Source organism: Electrophorus electricus, chromosome 12, assembly GCF_041902795.1.
Source record: "Electrophorus electricus isolate QZ-2024a chromosome 12, ASM4190279v1, whole genome shotgun sequence".
NCBI lineage: Eukaryota > Metazoa > Chordata > Actinopteri > Gymnotiformes > Gymnotidae > Electrophorus > Electrophorus electricus.
The window spans coordinates 11,719,480-11,740,455 of NC_137508.1; the positions used below are offsets into that span (position 1 = coordinate 11,719,480).

Sequence of the window (20,976 nt, forward strand, 5' to 3'; positions counted from 1 at the left end):
ACGACCTCTTAAAGTACTACAATTACAAAAAGAAATTAAAAGATGACACATTTGAGCAACAATGTTGTTTAACGCATTTACTAGCATAAATATGTCTGTACATGGCATCGCATAATGTTTATCAGCGGTGGAATCATGTACAAGTTCAACATTAAACATTATGATCAACTTCACAGCATTACACAGTATTTAAGCAGACATTTAAAAAAAAAAGTAGCGATAAGAATGGAGGGTTGGGCTAGTCATCTTCAGGACTTGGCAACGTGGAGGCCTTTAGTTTGTCTGCATAGAACTTGAAAGTCTCCTGAGGGAAAGAGGAAAAAGATCCATGGGTTAATTGGCAACGTAAAACTTGAGAGGCAAACAGGAACTGAGAGCAACTTGCAGGAATTTACAAAGCAAGCTAGAAAGCTGCATACACACACACACACACACACACACACACACAAACAAATGACAAAACTCCCTTTAAATTTGTTCTGTAAAAAGTGGCTGTTTGTGCATGTGTGTTTTACCATCCAAATCTACAGCTTCCCACTGGAACAAACTCGTAAGAGCCTCACAGCCCAACTAAACCTCTCTGGTTTCATCCAAGTCCAGATTAAATACATAAACACATTTACACTCTCCCCAAAGTCCTTCTAATTAAGTGGCGACTACCTCCAGAAGCCAGGCCTCGCTTGCTTTTTGGCTCTCTCTTCCCTTAAGGTGAGCACTTTCAGAAGATTACAGTTGCTCCGACATTGTACACTCACCCTATTAACGGCATAATTAAAGTCGATAACTTGCGTGTGCCGTATTGGGGAAACTGGGCCAGATGCAAACAGTAGCACAAATCTGCCCTTATCAGCTCTCCCAAGAGAGGCTTTGGTCTCAGCTATTTACATCAGCCTCAGTCAATTTCAACCAAGCTTCAGCGTGGCCAACAAATTTCAGACCGGCATGTATGAAACTGAAATGAGGTGGTGTGTGAAGGCGCCGCTGTGGCGCGGGCCACGTACTGGGGGCTCCTCGAAAGGTACCGGCTCGCCCGCCTTCTTGTACAGCTGTGCCAGTCTCTTCAGGGACAACTCGTTCATCTGCAGCCCCTCCGCCTGCATGCGCCGATAGAGAGCTTTCGCTGCCTCCAGGTTCTTATCCATAGCTAAGCAAGGGAGAGAGAAAGGGGGGGAGGGGGGGGGGGGTCATTTCTAACTTCAAGATTCACGCCATATCTGGTGGAACGAAACAAAAAGAAGACGACACCTAATGGAAGCATAGTGTTCAAGGTAGGAGCAGGTTAGTACAAGTGGAAGCGCATCTTGGCCTGCTCTCAGGCGCGAGAGAGCGTCTTATCCTGTGCTCGGCCGCAAGAGAGCTTCTCGGCGTGCGCTCGGCCGTGCTGTGAACACCATGCGGGTGCCACAGGCCTCATTAAACAGCGATGCGCTCGGGCAGCATTGACGGCCCAGGAAGAGCTTCAGAAGAACTTCCACGTGGGAGACGTCGCGGCAGGCCCTCATTAGGAAACGCGTGTTTTCACCTCCAGCGGCTCCTCGTGGGCGCTGGAGAGCATGGGTTGCCTGCTGCATTTTTAATCGGCTGGGTAAGCGTCAACTGGCTCCAGGCCGGCGATCGGAGGCGAGGCCGACTTGGCCGGCCCACTTACCATGACACTTCATCATGTAGGCGTACACCAGCTCCTTCTCAGCAAAGTCTGGAATGAGTTCCAACAGATTCTTAATCTTAGCAATCTGCAAAAAACAGCCCATAGAGGATAAAACATTTATCCCCAGATCACACTCAGATTCACGGTGAACAACCACAACAATATATTCCATAATGTCTCCATGTCTAAGGACTACTGCTGGGAGCCCAGGAGAGGACAGGCAGTCAGATGAGGGGCGGATGCTATGGGACAGTGTGCACTCTACCTGGCCTGGTGACTGAGACGCCTTAGCCATGTACGACACCAAGGCGGTCTTCTGCTCAGCCACTGCTGCACAACGCTACAAGAATGGAAAGAAAACACATTAGCAGTCACACACTCGCACTGAAAATACCTCAACACTTTTGCGTGCGCACATTGAAACGACATCAACATACTCGCACCAAATATACTTCAACACGCTTGCACTGAGAAACCTTAACATTGCACACTTAAACTGAAAATACCCGAAATTAGCGCACACAGACTGAATACGATGTCCGGATGGTAGGATCATTCAGAAACAGCATATAGGCCTTTGTATTTGCGGTGTGTGTGTGTGTGTGTGTGTGTGCGCGCGTGTTTAATGGTATCCATACTCTTCTGTATCTGAAAACTCAAGGCAGTGCTCTACAGTTGAAGGTTAATTACATAAGTAACAGGGAGTCAGGCGGACACGTGTTTCCAACTTTATGAAAATTAAAATGTACAGTGCCAGCCCAATTTGAAGCATAATTATCTACACTTAGTCATATAAAGGCTCCGATTCAAATCTGTATGCACACTCTGCTTCCAGACGCCGGCGTATAATTTCTGCACTCTTTCATTAGCTTAATATGCTACAGGTGAAAGACAGTGCTAAAAACTGATCTGGGATCAGCTGCTTGCTTCTACTGCTCCAACCAGAAAACTGAACAGCCCAGAAGCCACGACTGAATACAGATTAGTATTCACGATCCGTAAACCTTGTTACATGAAAAAGAACTGGAACCAGGGGCAGAAATCCTGCATGTTTTCAATGCATGGACAAGAGTTTTTTCATCAAAGCAATAACGAGGGACCACACAACACATGGGATACCACTGGGCCAGGCAGTAAACACACCCGTATAACAATAACAATCTGAACAAGACATGGAGCCTGAGAACTGAAAAACCCTCAGTTAACTGCCCTGCCAAGCTTGTTGATGGCGATCAGACATCAGGTTTGAAGCGTAGAGTTTCTTAGTGAAGAGTATGGCTACTGCAGCACACATCTAACTGCGCTGATTTAATACTTAGCACGTTCACATTTGTACTTATCTTAAGAGCCATAAGAAAATCAGTAATGAACCCAATAAGATACTCTGTATTAAGGACGCAGTAATCTGAACTCTGGATTCTGTTGGTTCTTACAGGTTGGAGAGATTATTGCAGGACACGGCTGATGGTCTGTTGTCTGGTGGGTGCAGTGCTGCACTAATGTGTGCGGTGCATTTTAAAGCCAGTCGTGAAGGATGCACGATTCACCCGCCCCCTCCGCGTTAGACCCGTGAGGCTTTTAACAGCCTCTCCTCGCACAGTGGGCCCCCGTCGGCTCAGCGCAGATCGGCCAGGGCCGTTAAAGCGCCAAACTGCCCCTTGGTGGGGGGGTCGCTCTGTGCCAGGCTGACCCGATCTCTGTCTGATCCAAGACCCGCTTGCAAAATATGTTTCTGAGGACATGCACGGCTCCCACCATAGGACGTCCTGGGAATCCCGAATTGCTGTTTTCCGGAGCTTTCCTCGTACACGCTCCCACGCCTGCACCGAGGTACTTCTTAATTCACTCACTTCCCGGGACTTTTAACTCTACGTAAAGTGCCTTTCTTAAGTGGGCCATCCTTAAGAACCAAGCACCAAATATGCACAGCACCCAGAAGAGTGACTGAGCAAAAGGCCGCCGGACTGGAAAGGCAAGCTGCAATGGCCCGACATGTCTGAGCAGCGCCCCGGGAGATGGAGAACGGACGGAGGCGCTGCCGGAGCGAGGCTACCTGCAGCAGCTGCCTGGCCTCCTCAACCCTGCCCGTGTCCAGGCACTGCAGGAACAGGTCTGTGGCGGGCTTGTACGAGGCAAACTGATGACACAGCCGCTCGGCCATGGTCCTCACTGAGGAAAGGAGAAGGGAGAGAGAGAGAGAGAGAGAGAGAGAGAGAGAGAGATCATCATTGTTAAAGATGACAATATACTGCTTAATTCAACTGGCAAAAAATACCATCATATCCAGTATTATTGTTGGACTTATTTTGTGCGTACTAACATGAGAAAAACGTTACATCTTACATTTATCGAACGCTTCGTCATTGTGTGCTTCTACAACTTTACGGAAGACAAAAGCAATGCTTTGTTGTGAATGATCGGCGGTCTGGGTGTACAGAGATTCCAGATCCTCCAGTGCACGCTCAAGGTCCCCACTGAGGGAGGAAAAGACACAGGAGGAAAAAACAATTTTCAAATTTGATTTAAATGGCAACAATCGCCATTTACAATTTGCTATTCATCACTCTCCTCACAGTGAATGTGGGGGTATGAAATGTCACAGCAATATAAAGCAACCAGCAGTCCATGTCTGAGTGGAGTGGGTGGAAGTGAAGCCCCTCCCATTTAGAATAACAACATCATCGAACTTTCAGGCTGACGTGGTTCACTTCCAGGCTGTCAGGTCGTGCTGCCGGAGCACCGTCTGAGAGCAACCCGCGCTCTCACGCCTCACTGCCTCACCTCCCTCCTGTCAGGGTGAACTCTGACCCCCGCCTGGGCCTAAGCTGCAGCGACACGTGTGACGGGCGCGCATGAGCCAAACTTGACTGCTTAAGAGGCGAGACGAAGGGTTCCGGAAACCGGCGGCCGCATTAGCGTGGATCGCGATAAATTATTCAGCCCGTGTGGCCCTAGCGGTCACTGCCGATCTGAGGTTGGAATAATAATGGACAAGAAATGAAGGGGGGTGAGGAGAAGTGCGAGAGGGGGAGGAGGCACAGAGGGAGAGCTGACTCGAGTCAGAGCAGTGGCCAATCCGGCAGACAGGGGCTTTGGGGAGGGAGAGACCCGTGCACTCAGCAATATGGACTTGAGCAAAGAACAAAAGCAACTTTTCAAAAGCAAAAGTTTGACACGGCTTTCCTTAGTCAAGTGCACACTGTGGAAGATCTGCAAAGGAAACACATTCCCTCGCAAGCCTTAAACTTCCCAGGCCTGTAGCCAAATGTTAAAGCATAGGTCAATGGACATCAACACCTGAAGAGCAATAAAAGAACAGAAACAGGGAGAGACATGTGGGTAATGAAAGCGCGATTGTAGACTAGAAAGAGAGAGATATTCAAAGGTGCAGAGTTTCCAGAGAAACAGAATGTTTCTGACAGAGGTCCTTAAAGTGTTTGCATATCTGATGAAGGACATCAGAGAAAACAGCTTACTTTTTAATGTGGGCCAGGGCCATGTTGTTTACAAACAGCATGCTGGACATGTTGAGGGAGGGGCTTAATGACTTAATTAAGCTCGCCACCTCCTGGATGCCCTTGATGTCTCCATGGTTACCGAGGCCCTGGACCAATCGGGTGAGGGCCAGCTGGGAGGGTACCTGGTCCATCTGCAGCATGGTTTTAAGACTAGCCAGGGCATCTGGGAAGGAGAGGGAGAGGCAGGTTTGTTTTCTGCTTTCTTTCAACATTTTTCTATTTTTCCTGGTTAATGTTAAATTGCTTTGGCAATAATGAAACTTAATCATGCCTATAAAACATTGTTAAATAGAACGTGCGCGCACACACACACACACAGAGAGAGAGAGAGACATCTCGGTAAGGTAAGCTTGTCTGTAGACAAAGACCATGCTGTATGCAAGTGGAGGCAGATGGCAAAAACCCTTTAGGAAGTCCTGACCAGAACGGCGGCCCTCCGACCAACCTTGGGGGCGTTCCTGCTTCACTTGCGTGATGATTTGAAGGTTGTGGGCCATGTCGCTCAGCTGGAACCCTGTGATGTGATTGGCTGCACTGTGGGGAAGAACCAGGGGGATGTAAGTGGGGCTAGCTGGCAAAAAAACTCGAGTTTGCACAAGCTTGGTAGTGACTTTGACATCTGTGTGTGTGGGTGTCTTCCCTGCCTTTTCACAGAGTTCTAGCTTTTCCTTTTGTCCATCATTTGATCACTAAAACCTTCATCAACCTGCATCTTCTTTTTCTACTTTAGCCTCTCTGTCTCCAGATTAGTCCCGCCACCCGATTGAGAAGCCACCAGAGCTCCTTATCGCCATGGCGATGGGCCTAGTGTGGCCAGACTTCCTCTTATCAAGCGGATAAGGGGGGGGGGGAGAGAGATCATCTTTCACTTCGTCTTCTCCTCTCTTCCCCACCACTCCAAACAGCCCCATCCATCTCACCACTCCTCTGTTCCCAATTCCCTTAATCTGTCCGTTAAGACCCGCAGACCTCGCTTCACGGCAACATCTGCCAAAGAGGCCAACGAAGCCACTCACTCCTCCTACACACACACACAGACACACACACACAGACACACACACACAGACACACACACACAGACACACACACACAGACACACACACACAGACACACACACACAGACACACACAGACACACACAGACACACAGACACACAGACACACACACAGACACACACACACACGGCTGGTAGGATTAGGACGTGAGCTGCTGTGGCAGGGCTCTGCCTTCCCGCTTCTTTTTTATGTCAAGTGGCCAGTGTGCACACCAAAGTAAACGTGTTGGGCGTCTCACTTCACTTTTAACCACTGTTGGGCCCCACCCCCAACCTGGATGAGAAAGTTAGAAAACATACAATACACACAAAAACAAAAACAAACAAACACAACAAACCATTCATGAAGAGAAGCATTAATAAAATGAAACTAGCAGGAATGTGTCTTCCAGACCTTCTTCTCAGTTTCATTAAACAAAGCATAGTAAGGCTTCTAGCCCAATCAAAACACTCTGAGGACTGACCCCTCCCACACTGGACAAACTGCCCAAGACTCCTGCTGTAGATCTCACAATACTGTGCGGGATACCCGCCCTCATTCAGAGATCTTCCAGCATAACACAAAGAGCAAACTCAGCCTCCATTCCTCCATTCCATTATCACAGAAGGATTGTGAAACAGAAAAGGCCTTTTTGTGTATTTCCATGTTACCCCCAAACGAATTCCTGTAGCTGCTCGTATCAGATTAATACTCTGGTGCTTGCCTACAAGGCCAAAAACAGATTGGTGTGTATAAGTAAAAGATGATATCTGACTGTAAAGCATCCTTGAGTCTGGGAAAGGCGCTATATAAATGTAAATATTAAGAATAAACAACATCATCATCATCATCTGTTCCCTCCTACATGATGGCAATGGTCACAACCTCATCTGTACGTCAAGCCCTTCAAGTACGTCCGGGCTCGTAGCATGAAGACTCCATCCTGGCACCAGACTGGTGGAACGAGCTTCCACAAGCCGGCCGAGCGGCGGAGTACCTCGCTGTCTACAGACGCCAACGGAAGACTCTCATCTATGAAAAGCACTTTAATTAAATCCGAGCAAGCACTCATAAGAACATTTCTATGTTTGCACTTGACCCGTCTTCCGTAACTGCACTCGTGCCGTTTCCTCTAGCGCCGGACTTTAGCTTGCAGCGCTGACGCAACCTATGCAGGCAACTTGACGATGCTCTGAGATGAACAACTAAAGTGCTTTTGCGAGTCGTTCTCGTTAAGGACATCTGCTAAATGCCATAAAAGCAAATGTCTGGCCAAGCTCTGCGGAGAACAAAAGGGCAAACTGCACACCCCTTGTATGCGCGAGAGCTTCAGATTAAGGAGCTACCCAATTCAGCTGGAGCAGACTTTCTAAGCAGGTACACAGGGGGCTAGAACTAGGTTAATGACCCTGACACCGCGTGAGACAGTGAGAGATTGAGGTGCATTCCAGACGAGAGAGAGAGAGAGAGAGAGAGAGAGAGAGAGAGAGAGAGAGAGAGAGAGAGAGAGAGAGCGCGAGAGAGAGGGCAGTGGATGAGACTCACATGTCTTTGACTGCCATTGCGTCCTCCATGCTACCGGAGGATAGCAAGGCCTTGATGAGGGCATCGTAGCAGGCAGGGACCAGGGCCTTGCCCAGCCTTTCAGCCTCCTTCAACACGTTATAGGCTTCTGCATGGTACACAGCACCCAACGACATTAGTGACCACCAACTGCCATCAGCAGCAGGGAACATTTACAGACTGATAACTAGCCTTGATCTAAAATGTAACTTTGACAGCTGCATGTGTCACATGGAAAACTAAGCTATAGCAACTCTGGGGATTTTTTTCCCCCCACATCACAAATACCGGTAACAAGATTTTCATCTTTTAAGAACCGTAAACAGAATGCAGTCAATGTTGGGCAGTAAAGGACATACCTTGGACTTTCCTCTTCTTACAGAGAGCCATGACTCTGAGCTGATAGCGGGAGGGAGACGCCTCTTTTAGAGAGGAAGCCCTGAAAGCTGCTCTCTCCCCATTGACAGCTTCATGATGCTCTTTAGCTTCATGCTGTTCATACCACATCTGCGCACAGAAGACAGCACCCACACGAACACACACACACAAAATACACGCTGCTTATTCTGACAGCGCCGCTGTTTCAGATTGGCACAAGTAAAGACGCTGCGAGTCTGAAAACCGAGCGTCGTGTTTCCCTGACGGGTCGTGTGACCGGAGCGAAAAACTCGAGACACACTGCTGGGGCAACAGCGTGCAACCCCCGTAGACCCGCAGAGGACCTTGAGGTATATAGGACAGCGTAGGCCACAGAAGAGAACGCTGTGACACTGCTGGGTTGCTTTACCTCAGGCACCTCGAAGGGCACCTCCTGGTTGTTGGTCTTGAAGATGTCTGCGAGCAGGCGCAAGGTCCTTTCTCGTGGAATGACGTTCTCCTCCTGCATCTTTGTCCAGACAGCCTCTGCTTTGCTCCAGTCGTTAGTGTCCTCTGGGGGACAGGAGGAGTACGTTTGCATACAACATCAGCACGTGAACGCACGCGCCCCGAAAGGGGAGCTGAATTCGGAGGGCGGGTCTCCGCCCCTGCCCACTCGACCACGCAGTCCGCGTCCTGCACGCTCACTGCGGCGGCATAAAGGCGGATTGGTGGCCGGAGAGAGTGCGCACAATTGAGGACGAGGACGTATCAGTTTCAGCTGCAGAAAGAAGTCCCCTTGCGGTGGGCGTGAGCCCGCAGGGGACTGCCTGAGGGACAGCGGAGCATGGGACGGTGGCGGAACAGGACGTGTGCTCTATTCAGAGTCATATTCAAGTATATCTTTGGTTTAAAAAAAAAAGAAAAAAAAGTGCACATGCACGCGCACGCGCACACACACACGCACGCACTTCATCTCTCGGCTGGAAGCTATTGCTGCCACTCAGTTCCACGCTGTGAGAACAATCAAGTGCTGAGAGGGTAAGTGTGTGTGTGTGGGCCTCGGAGACTGCAGTTTTGTTAAACACACACAGACACACACACCTGATTGATTTGCAATACAGCGCCACCGCATGAATTGGGTCTCTACACGCCGCCACAGCTGTGCATTGCCATAAACATGCATGCACACACATGCTCACGTTCCCTCACTCAAACTAACACACTCTCTCACGCTCACATTCACACAGAGGCAGAGCTTACTGCAGAGACATAGCAGGTAGTGGTACATCTCATCTCGGTCGCACTCGAACAGTTTCGCGGTCAAGTCCACCATTGTCTCCAGAGCTTCCATCTACCAGAGGAGAGAGACACAACAGGGTCAGGAAGGCTAGCCACAAGGAGTGGGGGCAACTATGAGCTTGTGTGTGTGTGTGTGTGTGTGTGTGTGTGTGTCTTCCTCACCTGATTGCTTCCAATGCACTTCTCAGCGTACCACTGCAGTCGCCCGGGTTTCGCCCTCAAACCTGGGGTCTATAAAGCAAATACACGTTCTTCATATACAAATAAAGCTCTTGGGACGGTATTATCATAGTTATCGTCAAAAAAATATACGTCAAAGCCATTCAGTCAGGATGGTACATAGCCATATGACTTTTACACAGCTTTTGGTCAGTGTGAACGCTAGGAGAACCAGGACTGTGTGACAATGTATCAGGTTCTGCTTTGGCCTGGAATCTGAACTATAAAAATGCACCCTTAATCTGGACCTAAGCCTCTCACTTACCTCCCTCCTCCCCACACACACACACACTACTGGCAAAGATAGATGAGGTACAATAAATATAGAAAAGCCTCTTTCATTGAATTGCAATATATTGCTTGCTAAGGTGTGACACTACCATTACCAAATGTATGCCTGAATCAGAGATGTCACCTCTCTAAAAATAGCCTCACCCTGATGTGCCTCTCAAACACAGGTCACACACTCAGGCAGGCACTCACACAGAACACTGCTCACGCACTGCTACCTAACCATCTTAATTACATCAAATCATTTACATCCGTTTCACTTAATGACCTGCCATTACTAATAATCTCACAATTACAGATAACAGGTTCACCCGCCGGGCACTCCAGCGCTACACCCGCTGCCTCCAACCAGGCCACCGCTGGCATCTGGATGCGGCCGTGCTGATTTTAATTAGCCAGCCGAGGCCTTGTGCTACAGGACAAAGGCCAGTAGAGCAAGAGGGGCCTTTGACCCTGTGGCCGGTCGTGAGAAGCCCACTCCCACTTCTGCTATGAGAGCTCCCATTAGTGAGTGTGGCGAGCGTGAGGGGGGCAACAGCATCTCGGAGCAGGCCATGAGAGACAGACCAAAAGTGTTCCATTTACACAGAAACTGTCGACACGGGACACGTAGCTGTCAGTTTAAACGCAAGGGCCTCCGAGGTCCTGCTGTCTGTCCTGCAGCGTCTCGTGGGGTAGGGGAGAGGAGAGGAGGCCCGCCTGCTGCCTCAGGTAGGGAGGCAAGGCGGATGGGTGGAGCAAGCATGGCCTAAGTGCTCCCTGGGACTGTTCCAGAGCCCTACGCAGCCTGGTTGTGGGAGCTGTGGGAGGGGAAAATCCCCTGCCACACCATCAAACACAACCACACTGTTGAAGAACTGGTCTGGTCTTGCAAGCATGTGCGAGAACGTGTATGAACTGGGAGTCCGTAGTGGGTGTGCGCTCGCGCGTCTAAGAGTGAGCATGCAAGTATGTGAGTATTTAGGGAAGGATTCTGTAAAGCACACTTCCACAACCCCCCCGCCCCCCAACCCACACACCGCGATGCCGGAGCACGAACGCTCAGGGCTGAGATTCAGGCTCGGACTAATTTGGCCCAAGAAGTGGCTCCGCGGCTGGAATTAAGGCTCTTAAACGGCTGTGCAGTTTGGCCACAATGGCGATGTCCCACCTCGATGATTTTGCGCGCCTCCCTGTAGCGACCTGTCTGCAAGAAGGCGAAGAAGAGGTCGTACAGCACGGTCATCTCGCCCCGCTGCTGGCTCACAAAATCCATGGCTGCCCAGGGAGAACAAGAGTGAAAAAAACCACACACACACACACACACACACACACACACACATCTGCATGTAAATTGCGGGTGCACTTTTCACTGGTGCTCATTATTGCTGCTCTCCTGCAGGCTGGGCAAACTTCTTCAAAAGAGCAGCTTCTAGAGCACCACTCAATACAATCACACTCCGCCAGGCGGCCAGGTGTGTGTGTGTGTGTGTGCTGAGTGCAAGAGAGAATATGTGTACGTAAGCAGGGAAGTGGGTTGGGTGGGGGAGGGGAGGGTCTTTCAGCTTGAATAAAACCATGCCCACACACAGTGTGCATGCGAGTAGTGTGTGGGAATTCATCTCAGGCTCTGTGCCCAGTGTGCTAACAGCACATTCAAAACTCACTTCACATGCATGTCCGCTTCCAAGCATACATGCACGCACACACACTCGCTTCGTTTGGTGACAGACTTGAAGCGCGTCTACCTCCTTCTCACACCACTCGCCCACTGAGCAAGTCTGATGGGTCCTGCAGCTCAATGCAGTGAATAGAGTAGGGAGATAATTCCAGGCTGAATTGATTTCCTTTTAGACTTTCTAAAGCCTCCATTCATAGTGCTCACAATGTGGCTAGGTCACTTAAAGTGAAATCATTGTGTGTGTGTGTGTGTGTGTGTGTGTGTGTGTGTGTGTGTGTGTGTCTCTGGGGAGGGTACACAGGTCTAAGTAAGAGTAGAGGAGGTTACAGGGAGGGAAGGCTGATGGGTAGTGGTCCTCCACCCCACCCAACACTCCAAACACACTCAGCTGGGGGGGGGGGGGGAACCCTCATCATTTCTCTGACAGGGATGCAGAATATTAAAACCATGATCATTTAGGTTCTTCAACCTGACCCCCAAGAGACCCCTCTGAATGCTCAAATATGTGACTAACACCCATATAAACTGTGTGTGTGTGTGTCCCTCACCTTTCTGCAGTAGCTCGGTATCGCCCTTCTTCACTATGCCACAGAGGACGTCATGAATTCGGGGCAGTTGATGGTACTGCGTTTCGCACTCCATAACAGCCTCCAGAGCTCCAGCAAAGTCTCCTCTAAAAACACACACACACACACACACACAGGCAGGTTAAACAATTCACTTTCATTCCTACTATTAAAATCTTCCCTGGGTGAAGTTCTTAAACCATGAACATGACCACGCCCCCGTGAGGCCCAGTAGAGGTGAACTTGGAAGGAGACCAATCACGTGTGAACGGTCCACTGGTGAGGACACGGGCTTAAGGTCAGCAGCTTCTTGCAGGCCACGCCCCCCCCCTCTCAGTCCCACCCCCGCCCTCATCCCCCAACAGGCTGTTTGACAGAACAAGGCAACAAAATTAGATCTACTACACGTGCCACGATTCTCTCCCTCCCTCCATCTCTCTCTCTTTTCCTCCGTTCTCCCCGTGCCTGCCGAATGCTCGGCTCTCGCCTGCCAGAGGGCTGACGGAGGGATAAAGCCAGGGGAGAAGACGAGAAAACCACCACCCCAATCGCTCTGTTGTGACTGTAGTGGCAGCCGTCGAGTGATTGGGTAATTACCATGCCAATCACGCGGAGGTCAAAGCAGATAGGGCGTGGGCGGACGGATGGGGGGGGGGGGGGTTGTTTAGTGGAGGGAGCTATCGGGGTGGGAAAGTGAACCGGCGAGGTTTTAACAGGTGTAATTTGGGTTCTGTTTGCGGCCCGCGAGGCCAAGCAGCAGGGCAGGGGCGCGCGCCTCGGACAGGAGTGACCTTGGCCCGGGGGGAGTGCAAAAAAAACCCAAAATAAAAACCCAAAACAAGTGCAGTGATGGAGCCTGCCCCATCCAGCCACCGCCAGCCAATCAGCTTAATTGAAATGAAGCGCGCCAATATTATTCATCAAGCAGGAGTCAAGAGGCAATTCAAACGCGCCCTGGATGATTGAGCAGTGCACTCAACGGGGTGGGGGAGGGGGAAGCCATTACCCCATTAAGACAGATGTGATAGCAAAAAAGTTTCAATTAGCAAACTGCGAAAAAAAAACCTTTACAGAAAAATGTGGGGGTTTTTTTTTTAAATGAAAAAAAAAATAAAAAATCCAGTTGCTTCTATGAAATGTTTCAAAAGTCAGAAAAAACACCAATTCACTTATTGCACAGAGCTCACAACTCTCTCAGTCCCCAACATTACATTCCTAAACTAACCTTCCATTTCACAACTAACAGGCAGAAAGCAACTTTTAAGAGAAATCTTTGGAACCATCACCATGATATGAAGCGACCCCAAACGGCAATTACCCCTCTCCCCCCACCCCGAGCCCACCGCTAACCAACCCGCCACCAGATAAGCGCCCGCGGAAAAAGACTTAACCATGTTGAAGGCTTCAGAATTTCCCTGGATACAATTTAGCTGTCACTAGCGTTCAGCCTTCCCGCAACACGGACCCGTTAATGTCACCAACTTTGCATGTCAAGCACTTTCCAGCCAATTAAGTCGCAGGAGAATAATAAAAAATTTTTTTTTTAAAAAGCAGCGAGAGAGAGGAGCGAGAGAGTGCTTTGCGCAAAGAACCTGAAGAATTAGACAAGGAAGCTGGCCTCATCCCCCTCTCTGAAGCTTCTTCCACCAACCCCCCCCCCTTCTCTCGCCCACCTCCCCTTTTGTTCTGTAGACTGGCATCCATGTTATCATCCGCTCTGAACAACTGGGAGAGAGCAAGGCTGCTAAAAGGGAAGGGTGTGTGTGTGTGTGTGTGTGTGTGTGTGTGTGTGCACGCGCGCACGTGTGTGTTTTAATACTGAGGCCTGACACTGAGATTTGTGATCCATGGTTGAGTTTCAGTCACAGACAGGGCATGGTGACAGAGTTGTCTAGTTACTTGACAAGGCTGTCATGCAGACCTGTATCGCTGCTCTTCAAATCCAGCTTCCTCAGACGCGTCTCCAATTCAGACAAGCGCCTTTTGTCAAACGTGTGTGAACAGCACACTCTTAATAACAATATTTTTTTAAAAAAGGGATTAAAAAAGTGCCACACTCTTCCTGTATGGCTGACAGGCCTGTTCTCCTCCCTTCTTGTTGTTACCGTTAATACGTCCCTCCCAGCCTCCTTCCACAAAAGAAAAGTTCCTGCCACTAGGCTTTGTTCCGCTCATTACGGGGGTGGGGGGGAGAGATCAGGAGTGGCGGCCATGGTCGTCGTGGCGACGTGCTGACGGCTGTCAGAGTTAATCCCACAGAGAAGCGTTCATTAAGTCATTATAGCTGCCACGCTGACGAGATACTGACACACAGAGCCATTGTGCCCCTCCACGCAGCTTTCCTAGACGAGGAGGAGAGAGGGATGACGGAGAGAAAGTGAGGGGGGTGGAGAGAGAGATGGATGAGGAGAACATAGGGTGGGGGCATTCTGTGAAGCCTGGGGAAGTTTGGGCGCTATGGCAACAGAGCCCCGCCCACTGACCGTGTCCAAGGCCGGACAGGAAGAGAGTGAAGGGCTGAGCAGAGGGGCCCTTCACCACGGACACTTTCAGCAGGGCCCGCACACTCTGGGGCCCACACTGAAACGCCCAGGTACGGACATGCTCTCCATCTCGGCCTTTTTCTCAAACTCGGGAGCCAGAGAGTTTGGCTGCCGGTCGTGTGTGTGTGTGTGTGTGTGTGTGTGTGTGTGTGTGTTAGCGAGCACTTATCTGCCTCTCTGTGGAGTGTTGCCCCATTCCCCCTGTTTCTTCGTGCTAATGAAGCAGAGTTAAATGAAAAAGCTTATCGGGTGCGAGGCAGCAATTAAAGCTCGTGTTGCGCCGGTGTGTTTGCGCCACTCGAGTGACAGGAAAACAAACAGCCTTGGAAGGTGTGTGTACGTACGGGTGTGTGCGCGTGTGTGTGTGACTAACACCATGTACAACCCTGTATTCCCCAGCAGGGAGGGCGCGCGAGGGGGAAGGCACTTACGCACGGCTCTGCATGTCCCCAGCAAATCCAGCAATTAGCACAGGGCGCATAATTAACATGCAAATGAGCTGATCTACTTAAAAGCGCCTCTCGCAAATAGACCCCAATGGAGACTGGGGGAGGAGGCGGGGCCGAGCCGCCAGCTTAGAGAGGCAGAGTGCCTTTTTCTCCCTGCTCCAATTTGCATAGCGCATTTTAGCCAAGAGGCAACGATAGCCGTCCACGTCTGGACGAGCTGACGTGCCCCAACAGTCTTGCAAATGCAGGAATTCATCCAGCGGGCCTTCTTTCCGGAAGGCTCCGGTTGGTGGGGCAGGCGGCACCGGCATGGTCTCACTCACTTCTCCAGGTACATGGTGACCATGGGCGAACAGAGGTTGCTGGTGGGTTTGGCCAGGCCCAGCGCGAAGGTGGTGTCCTGTAGACGGCGCAAGGCGGCGACGTCTCCCCTCAGGGCGACCGCGCTGAACGTGTGGAAGAGCAGGACGACCGCCGTGTCTTTCACCACCACGTCCTTCTCCTTCATCTCCTTCAGGATGTCCACTGCCTCTGGACACGGGCGAGAGAGACAGAGGTCAGGCCAGCTGCGATTCCTGCCGATGGCCGACACGAACGAGGCCGCGGGCCTCGGCCCTGCCCGCTCCATACCTAGACGATACCGCTTTTCAAGAATATTGTTTACTCTACGTGTATAAACTCATGTTTTTGTATTGTCCTACAGCGGAGTTGCACCTCGTGGTAATTACCACCGGCATGTCGTGTGCCAAGAACAAATAATAAAAATAAAAAGAAAGAAATAAAGACTACTGAGCCCAGCGCTCCATAACAGCTTGAGTTCTCCCCTCAGCTACATCTGCCCCTCGCCCAGTGTGATTTCGCTTGTGGCTGGGGGCTAGCGGCTGGTCTGTCCCCCGCGCTGGGGCCCCACCATCAGCTCCGCGCACCCGAGCCGTCGAGCGCTGGCGGGAGCAGCAGAGGGGAGGAGGTGATAAAAGGCCCCTTAGATAATTTCATGTGGGGAAAACAAACCGCTATTAAAACAACATTTTACACCCAGCGGGAATGCAAATGCCGGCGTATAATGCCAATTCCCCGCTAATTGCTACTTGCATTTCTAAACGAGACTACAATTACGGGGCCCCCACAATGGCGGGCGGCTTTTTCCACCAACCCCCCCCGCCAACCCCCCTTCCCGCGGCTCGTTGCAAAAGCATCCTGGCAAATTATAGGTGTGCGGCGCCGCGCCCGGCGGAACCCGGAGGGCCGTGGTCGCAGGCGCGCCGCCGAGCCCCCGCCGTAATGGATGCTTTTTGTCGGGCGCCGCTCCCATCTGGCAGGGGGTGAGGGTCTGCCGTCGGCCGGCGCCGCCTCCCCGAGCGAGGCGAGCTCAACAGCTGCTTTGTCACCGAGCCAGATAATTAAGACGTGTTTACGCGGTGTTTAGAGACTCCCTAATGGGATGATACCGATAGGGTCAGTTTGCACCGGCGATACTAATCACGGCGCGCCGGACTGCGAAGAGGAGCGAGTGGAACGCGGCTTTCCGGCCAGGCGCCGCGGAGCACCGCCTCCGGAGGGCGTTTATGTCGTGAACATGCGGCTCCCGGCGCGTCGGTCGCTGTGGCTCGCTACGGACACGCGTACAACCGCCTGTGACAGCTCCGCCCAAACACCATCACTTCATTTCCCTGTCATGTCCGTCCCATTGTTATGCAAATCCGCTTCCGCTGTTGGGGGAAGAACATGTGAGTAACACGGAGTTTCAAGAGGCTGCTTTGGTAAGGTTCCGCTCCATTACGCTCACTCTGCACTTGGCCACGGTGGCCCCCGCGAGTGATTACAACTGCTGTTGCGCACTCTCAACAGGATGCTTGCGCTGAGACACACAAACTGCTGGTAGCTCAGGGCTTGGGGGGCAGTTGTGGAGAGTTGGGGGCAGTCCTGCAGCACACCAGCCCCGTGAAGCCTCCCATTCGTGCTGCTCTCACCTCACAAACACGCGTTAATCGTGCACATCAGAGATGTTTCAGAATAAGGAACCTGCTAAACTGTCTACAACAACTTTGGCAGATTCTTGACCCCCCCCCCCCCAACACACACACACACACCCACCCACCGTGCACCGCGTCACTCTGGGAGACAGAAACGGCCTGCGAGAAACGGTAAAATGGAGACGACAGTCGCCTGAAGCCAGATGGCTTGTGCGCGGGCACGGCCCGAGGCGTGATCCACGAGCCTAGCCGGTTGCCGCAGCCATGCGGGAGACAGCAGAGCAGTGAGGCGTGTTAACGCAGGAGACGAGGCGGAAGGGCTAATGGCCGTCCGCCTGTCCGTCCGCGCTGACGGACACGGACGCGCACGCGCCCCCTCCCCCCGGGTACACGCCCTCGGTCGAATTCACATGCAAATGCGTGTGTGCCTAGCGCCCGCGCACTCGCCCCGGAGCCGCGCGATATGCCATTAGGATCAGGACGGATTTGGGTAATTCCGTTAAAGTGCCGCCGCTCCTGTAATTTTCCCTCCGCTCCGTGACAGGAGTCCGGAGGGGGAGGGCGAACAGAGTGACACATACGGTGAAAAGGGAGCGTGGGTGTATTTTCACCATCACTGCACGCACAAAAGCAAAGAGGAAACACTCTTATTGTAATTGTGTCTTACATGAGCAGGGAGAAACCCACCGTGGAATTCAAGTAATTGCTGATTAACACAGCTGTCCGGAGAGATGGACGTCTAGTGCAGCTCTCGCACTCAACTCGTGCGAATTTTGCCAAAACTAAGAAAGCAATTGGCAGCCCTCTGAAAGCATCTTTCATATATAATGTAAAATAGCCCCTCAACACTTTTCCACTCGCAGCACAGATTAAAGTGTGCCGTACGTGACTATTTCGGTGGTCCTTCCCTCTCGATGCATGAAGTCACCTTAAAGCATTTAAAGGAACGACGCCCATTTTAATGCACCTGAAGGGAACTCCACCTGGACGAACCTTCCATGTGCTGAGATTAAAACGTGAACACTGATGGCGTCAAGTAGGGATGCGGTTAAAGCAACACTGGTCCTTCCATTTTCACATTCAAACATGTTTGTCTTTGGGAAGGATTTCTAGCCTGTGTTCCCCGTGAGTGGACTTACCTTCCAGCCGGTTGTGTTTGGACAGCACCCTCAACAGACTCATATATTTGTTGACGTCCAGTGTGGCCTCGGAGTCCATGCGGGCCCTAGACAGAGGAGTCAAACACAAGCACACCCCTGAAGTACACGCCATCCCATAATACACTCCAGACAAAATCTGGTCGATTAGGTTTGTAAGCTGCAGACTGCATTTTCTTACGTTACGGGAAATTTTCACGTCACATTTCACGTTTTTCACAGCTATGCGCAGTCAAACTGAGGCAAACCCGATAGCTGATGTCCACTGGGCAGAAACCAGTGAGTCGACCAATTACCCTCTGGAGCAGGATGACGGAGGGTCGTCACAAGCGTGTGCCAGGACCCCCAGGTACAAGCCCAGGGCTCTTCTGCATTTTGCATTACTTTTTTCAAATGGATTAAGGGCTCGAATGCCCCACAAAACAGATCATTCTGGGATGCACAGTAATCCCTGTTTGGCTAATTCTCCGCTAGGCACTAGACTGCCCTAAAGCCTGCACACGCAGACAGTGGGCGGTTAAACAGTGGGAGGAGACGGTCTGGCTGTGTGTGCACGCTGTGTCCACTCGAAACTCACAGCTCTCTCTTCAGGTTCAGCGCCTCCTCTGGGTTGTCATGACGACAGCACAGGTTGATGAGCAAGGCATAGCAGCTAGGGGACATCTTGTCCTCGTGCTCAGCTTTCAGCTCCAGAGCACGGGGCAGGTTCTGAGAAAACACACACACACACTTTATTGTTTTTGAACATTTGAGATGCTGTTCAGTACATCTTAGGGTCAAAACACTTCAGAAGCCAACAGAGCAGAAGAGTAGAACTTAAGAAAGCTGATCTTGAGGCAGAGAGAGACAGACAGATAATGTATGACAGAGAGAGAGAGAGAGAGAGAGAGAGAGAGAGAGAAAACGAGCAGTCAAACACCTCTTCCGCACACACGGCACTGATGAGCCGTTTGAAGATCAGGGCAGCTCCGGCGCTGTCCCCAGATGACCCCTGGGCCTTCAGCTCCTCTAACTTCCTCTCCAGAGTGACCCTGCTCTCCAAACCCTGAGGGGCAGTGGACGTCATTAACCCTCACACACCCAGCTCCTTCTCTCTGGCACATGCACACCGACTACCAGGCACTGCAGGCAGCCCCGCATACTTACACTAGAGATGGTACTGATGCTTTCGACTTCTTTGTTGTACACGAGAGTGAGAACATCCTGCAGGAAGAGAAGGAAGACAGGTGTGAGAGGAAGATGCCACTTCCTGGTTTAGCTCCGTGTAGCAGTTACAAAGAAGCGGGACCTTAATTAGCTCTGGCACATGGTGAGAGTCCAGGATGTTCCTGATTCCTCTGTAGATGTTGACAGGAATGCAGATACCCTGCAAGCACAGAGCACAGCTCAAATAAACCAACCCCTCTCTCACTCAGTGTGTGTGTGTGTGCGCGCGCGCGCGTGCATCTCCGCACCTTTTTGTGGAGCTGTTGGAGGTACTCCCTCAGGACCTCCTCTTTGGCCTGCACCTCAGTTTCACTCATTCCATCAAAGAGGTGATAGAGAAAGTAGGCCATGTTTTCTGGGCGGGGAGGAACGAGATTACCAGTGCACACATGGACAAGTAAAAAGTATGCTTAACAAAAAGGGGTGTGTGCGCGCGCGCAGGCTGGTAAGAGAGCCCGCATTGATAGAGTCTTGACTGAAGGGTGGGGTAATATGTGGTGGACAAATGAACACATCGCACACACACAGGGGATGAGACATAGAGCCCTTCTCATGCGCTCTCACACACACACGCACACACCCTTCGCCACCCCACCCACTGGCATTATTCTTTGATAGCGAGGCTAATTCTACAGACAAAAATGCCCACATTGATACAAAATAATCTGAACCCCAAATCAGAGCTGCACCATCCACAGTTCACTAGATGTTTTCACACAACTGACCTCTGCAAAAACAATATTACAGATTTACGCTGTGTAAGAGCTGTCCAAAAATCATTAAACGGTTGCAACAAATCAACTCTGCAAAATGATAAAATAACTGCAAAACCGATATTTTTGACATCTCGTGCGGCTCGGTCCCAGGGCCCTAAGAAGTGTGCACACGCACTGTTGTAGTAAAGCCAGGAAGCATGGCACTACCAGACAGAGAAGTTGTGAGCGTATGAACACAGTGAAAGAAGCCGTAGGAGTACCTCCAGTGCCTGTGCTTGTCTGGCTAAGGCGGGTGTCTTTATAAAGAAGCTCTGTGAGCTGAAACAAGAGACCACAAATAATACATAAAAATAAATAAACAAACAAACAAACAAATAAATAAGAAAGAAAAAAATTCAAGTCGAGGAGGTGAATAATTATATGCTTTTTGTTAGAGGTGACCGCCGATCACGAGACACCACCAGTTCTCAGGTTTGTCCTGTTGTTACATGTCTGACTTGAAACTTGACTGCTTGACTATGAGGTGCAGGGTCAAATCAGGCCAGTTAAAGTGTGAAAAATCCCATAAGTAGGATGCAAATGCTTACGTTGACCATGTTCTCCACATCGCTTGACCTGCAGGGGGCAGCAGAGGATCAGCAGTGTTAGGAATACAAGCAGACCCATGCACGCAGATGTACCAGTGTTTACCAACACGCACACACGCACTTGAAGACTACTGATCCTAGGTTTAAGCTAACTTGGCATCTTTTACATACAGAAGACGCTACAGGA

At 50.8% G+C, this 20,976-nt stretch overlaps 1 protein-coding gene across 2 annotated transcripts in view; it reads right to left on the reverse strand.

The window, feature by feature from the left end:
• Nucleotides 1-62: 62 nt before the first annotated feature.
• Nucleotides 63-20,976, reverse strand: part of lrpprc (leucine-rich pentatricopeptide repeat containing) — a 29,616-nt gene continuing 8,702 nt past the window's right edge. Inside the window, exons 15-38 of one of the 2 annotated variants that reach the window (XM_027011538.3) lie at nucleotides 20,790-20,817; nucleotides 20,463-20,520; nucleotides 19,735-19,841; nucleotides 19,569-19,646; nucleotides 19,427-19,483; nucleotides 19,200-19,325; nucleotides 18,858-18,988; nucleotides 18,263-18,348; nucleotides 15,474-15,681; nucleotides 12,141-12,265; nucleotides 11,083-11,189; nucleotides 9,585-9,653; nucleotides 9,384-9,474; nucleotides 8,551-8,693; nucleotides 8,123-8,270; nucleotides 7,746-7,872; nucleotides 5,612-5,700; nucleotides 5,125-5,329; nucleotides 3,992-4,122; nucleotides 3,702-3,817; nucleotides 1,914-1,988; nucleotides 1,649-1,733; nucleotides 1,002-1,144; nucleotides 63-304 (exon numbers count right to left, since the gene is read on the reverse strand). In XM_027011538.3, the coding sequence (XP_026867339.2) occupies nucleotides 239-304; nucleotides 1,002-1,144; nucleotides 1,649-1,733; nucleotides 1,914-1,988; nucleotides 3,702-3,817; nucleotides 3,992-4,122; nucleotides 5,125-5,329; nucleotides 5,612-5,700; nucleotides 7,746-7,872; nucleotides 8,123-8,270; nucleotides 8,551-8,693; nucleotides 9,384-9,474; nucleotides 9,585-9,653; nucleotides 11,083-11,189; nucleotides 12,141-12,265; nucleotides 15,474-15,681; nucleotides 18,263-18,348; nucleotides 18,858-18,988; nucleotides 19,200-19,325; nucleotides 19,427-19,483; nucleotides 19,569-19,646; nucleotides 19,735-19,841; nucleotides 20,463-20,520; nucleotides 20,790-20,817 (2,599 nt within the window). In that variant the 3' untranslated portion in view covers nucleotides 63-238. The remainder of the gene's footprint in view (nucleotides 305-1,001; nucleotides 1,145-1,648; nucleotides 1,734-1,913; nucleotides 1,989-3,701; nucleotides 3,818-3,991; nucleotides 4,123-5,124; nucleotides 5,330-5,611; nucleotides 5,701-7,745; nucleotides 7,873-8,122; nucleotides 8,271-8,550; nucleotides 8,694-9,383; nucleotides 9,475-9,584; nucleotides 9,654-11,082; nucleotides 11,190-12,140; nucleotides 12,266-15,473; nucleotides 15,682-18,262; nucleotides 18,349-18,857; nucleotides 18,989-19,199; nucleotides 19,326-19,426; nucleotides 19,484-19,568; nucleotides 19,647-19,734; nucleotides 19,842-20,462; nucleotides 20,521-20,789; nucleotides 20,818-20,976) is intronic. The other variant, XR_014126660.1, reaches the window with a different exon arrangement.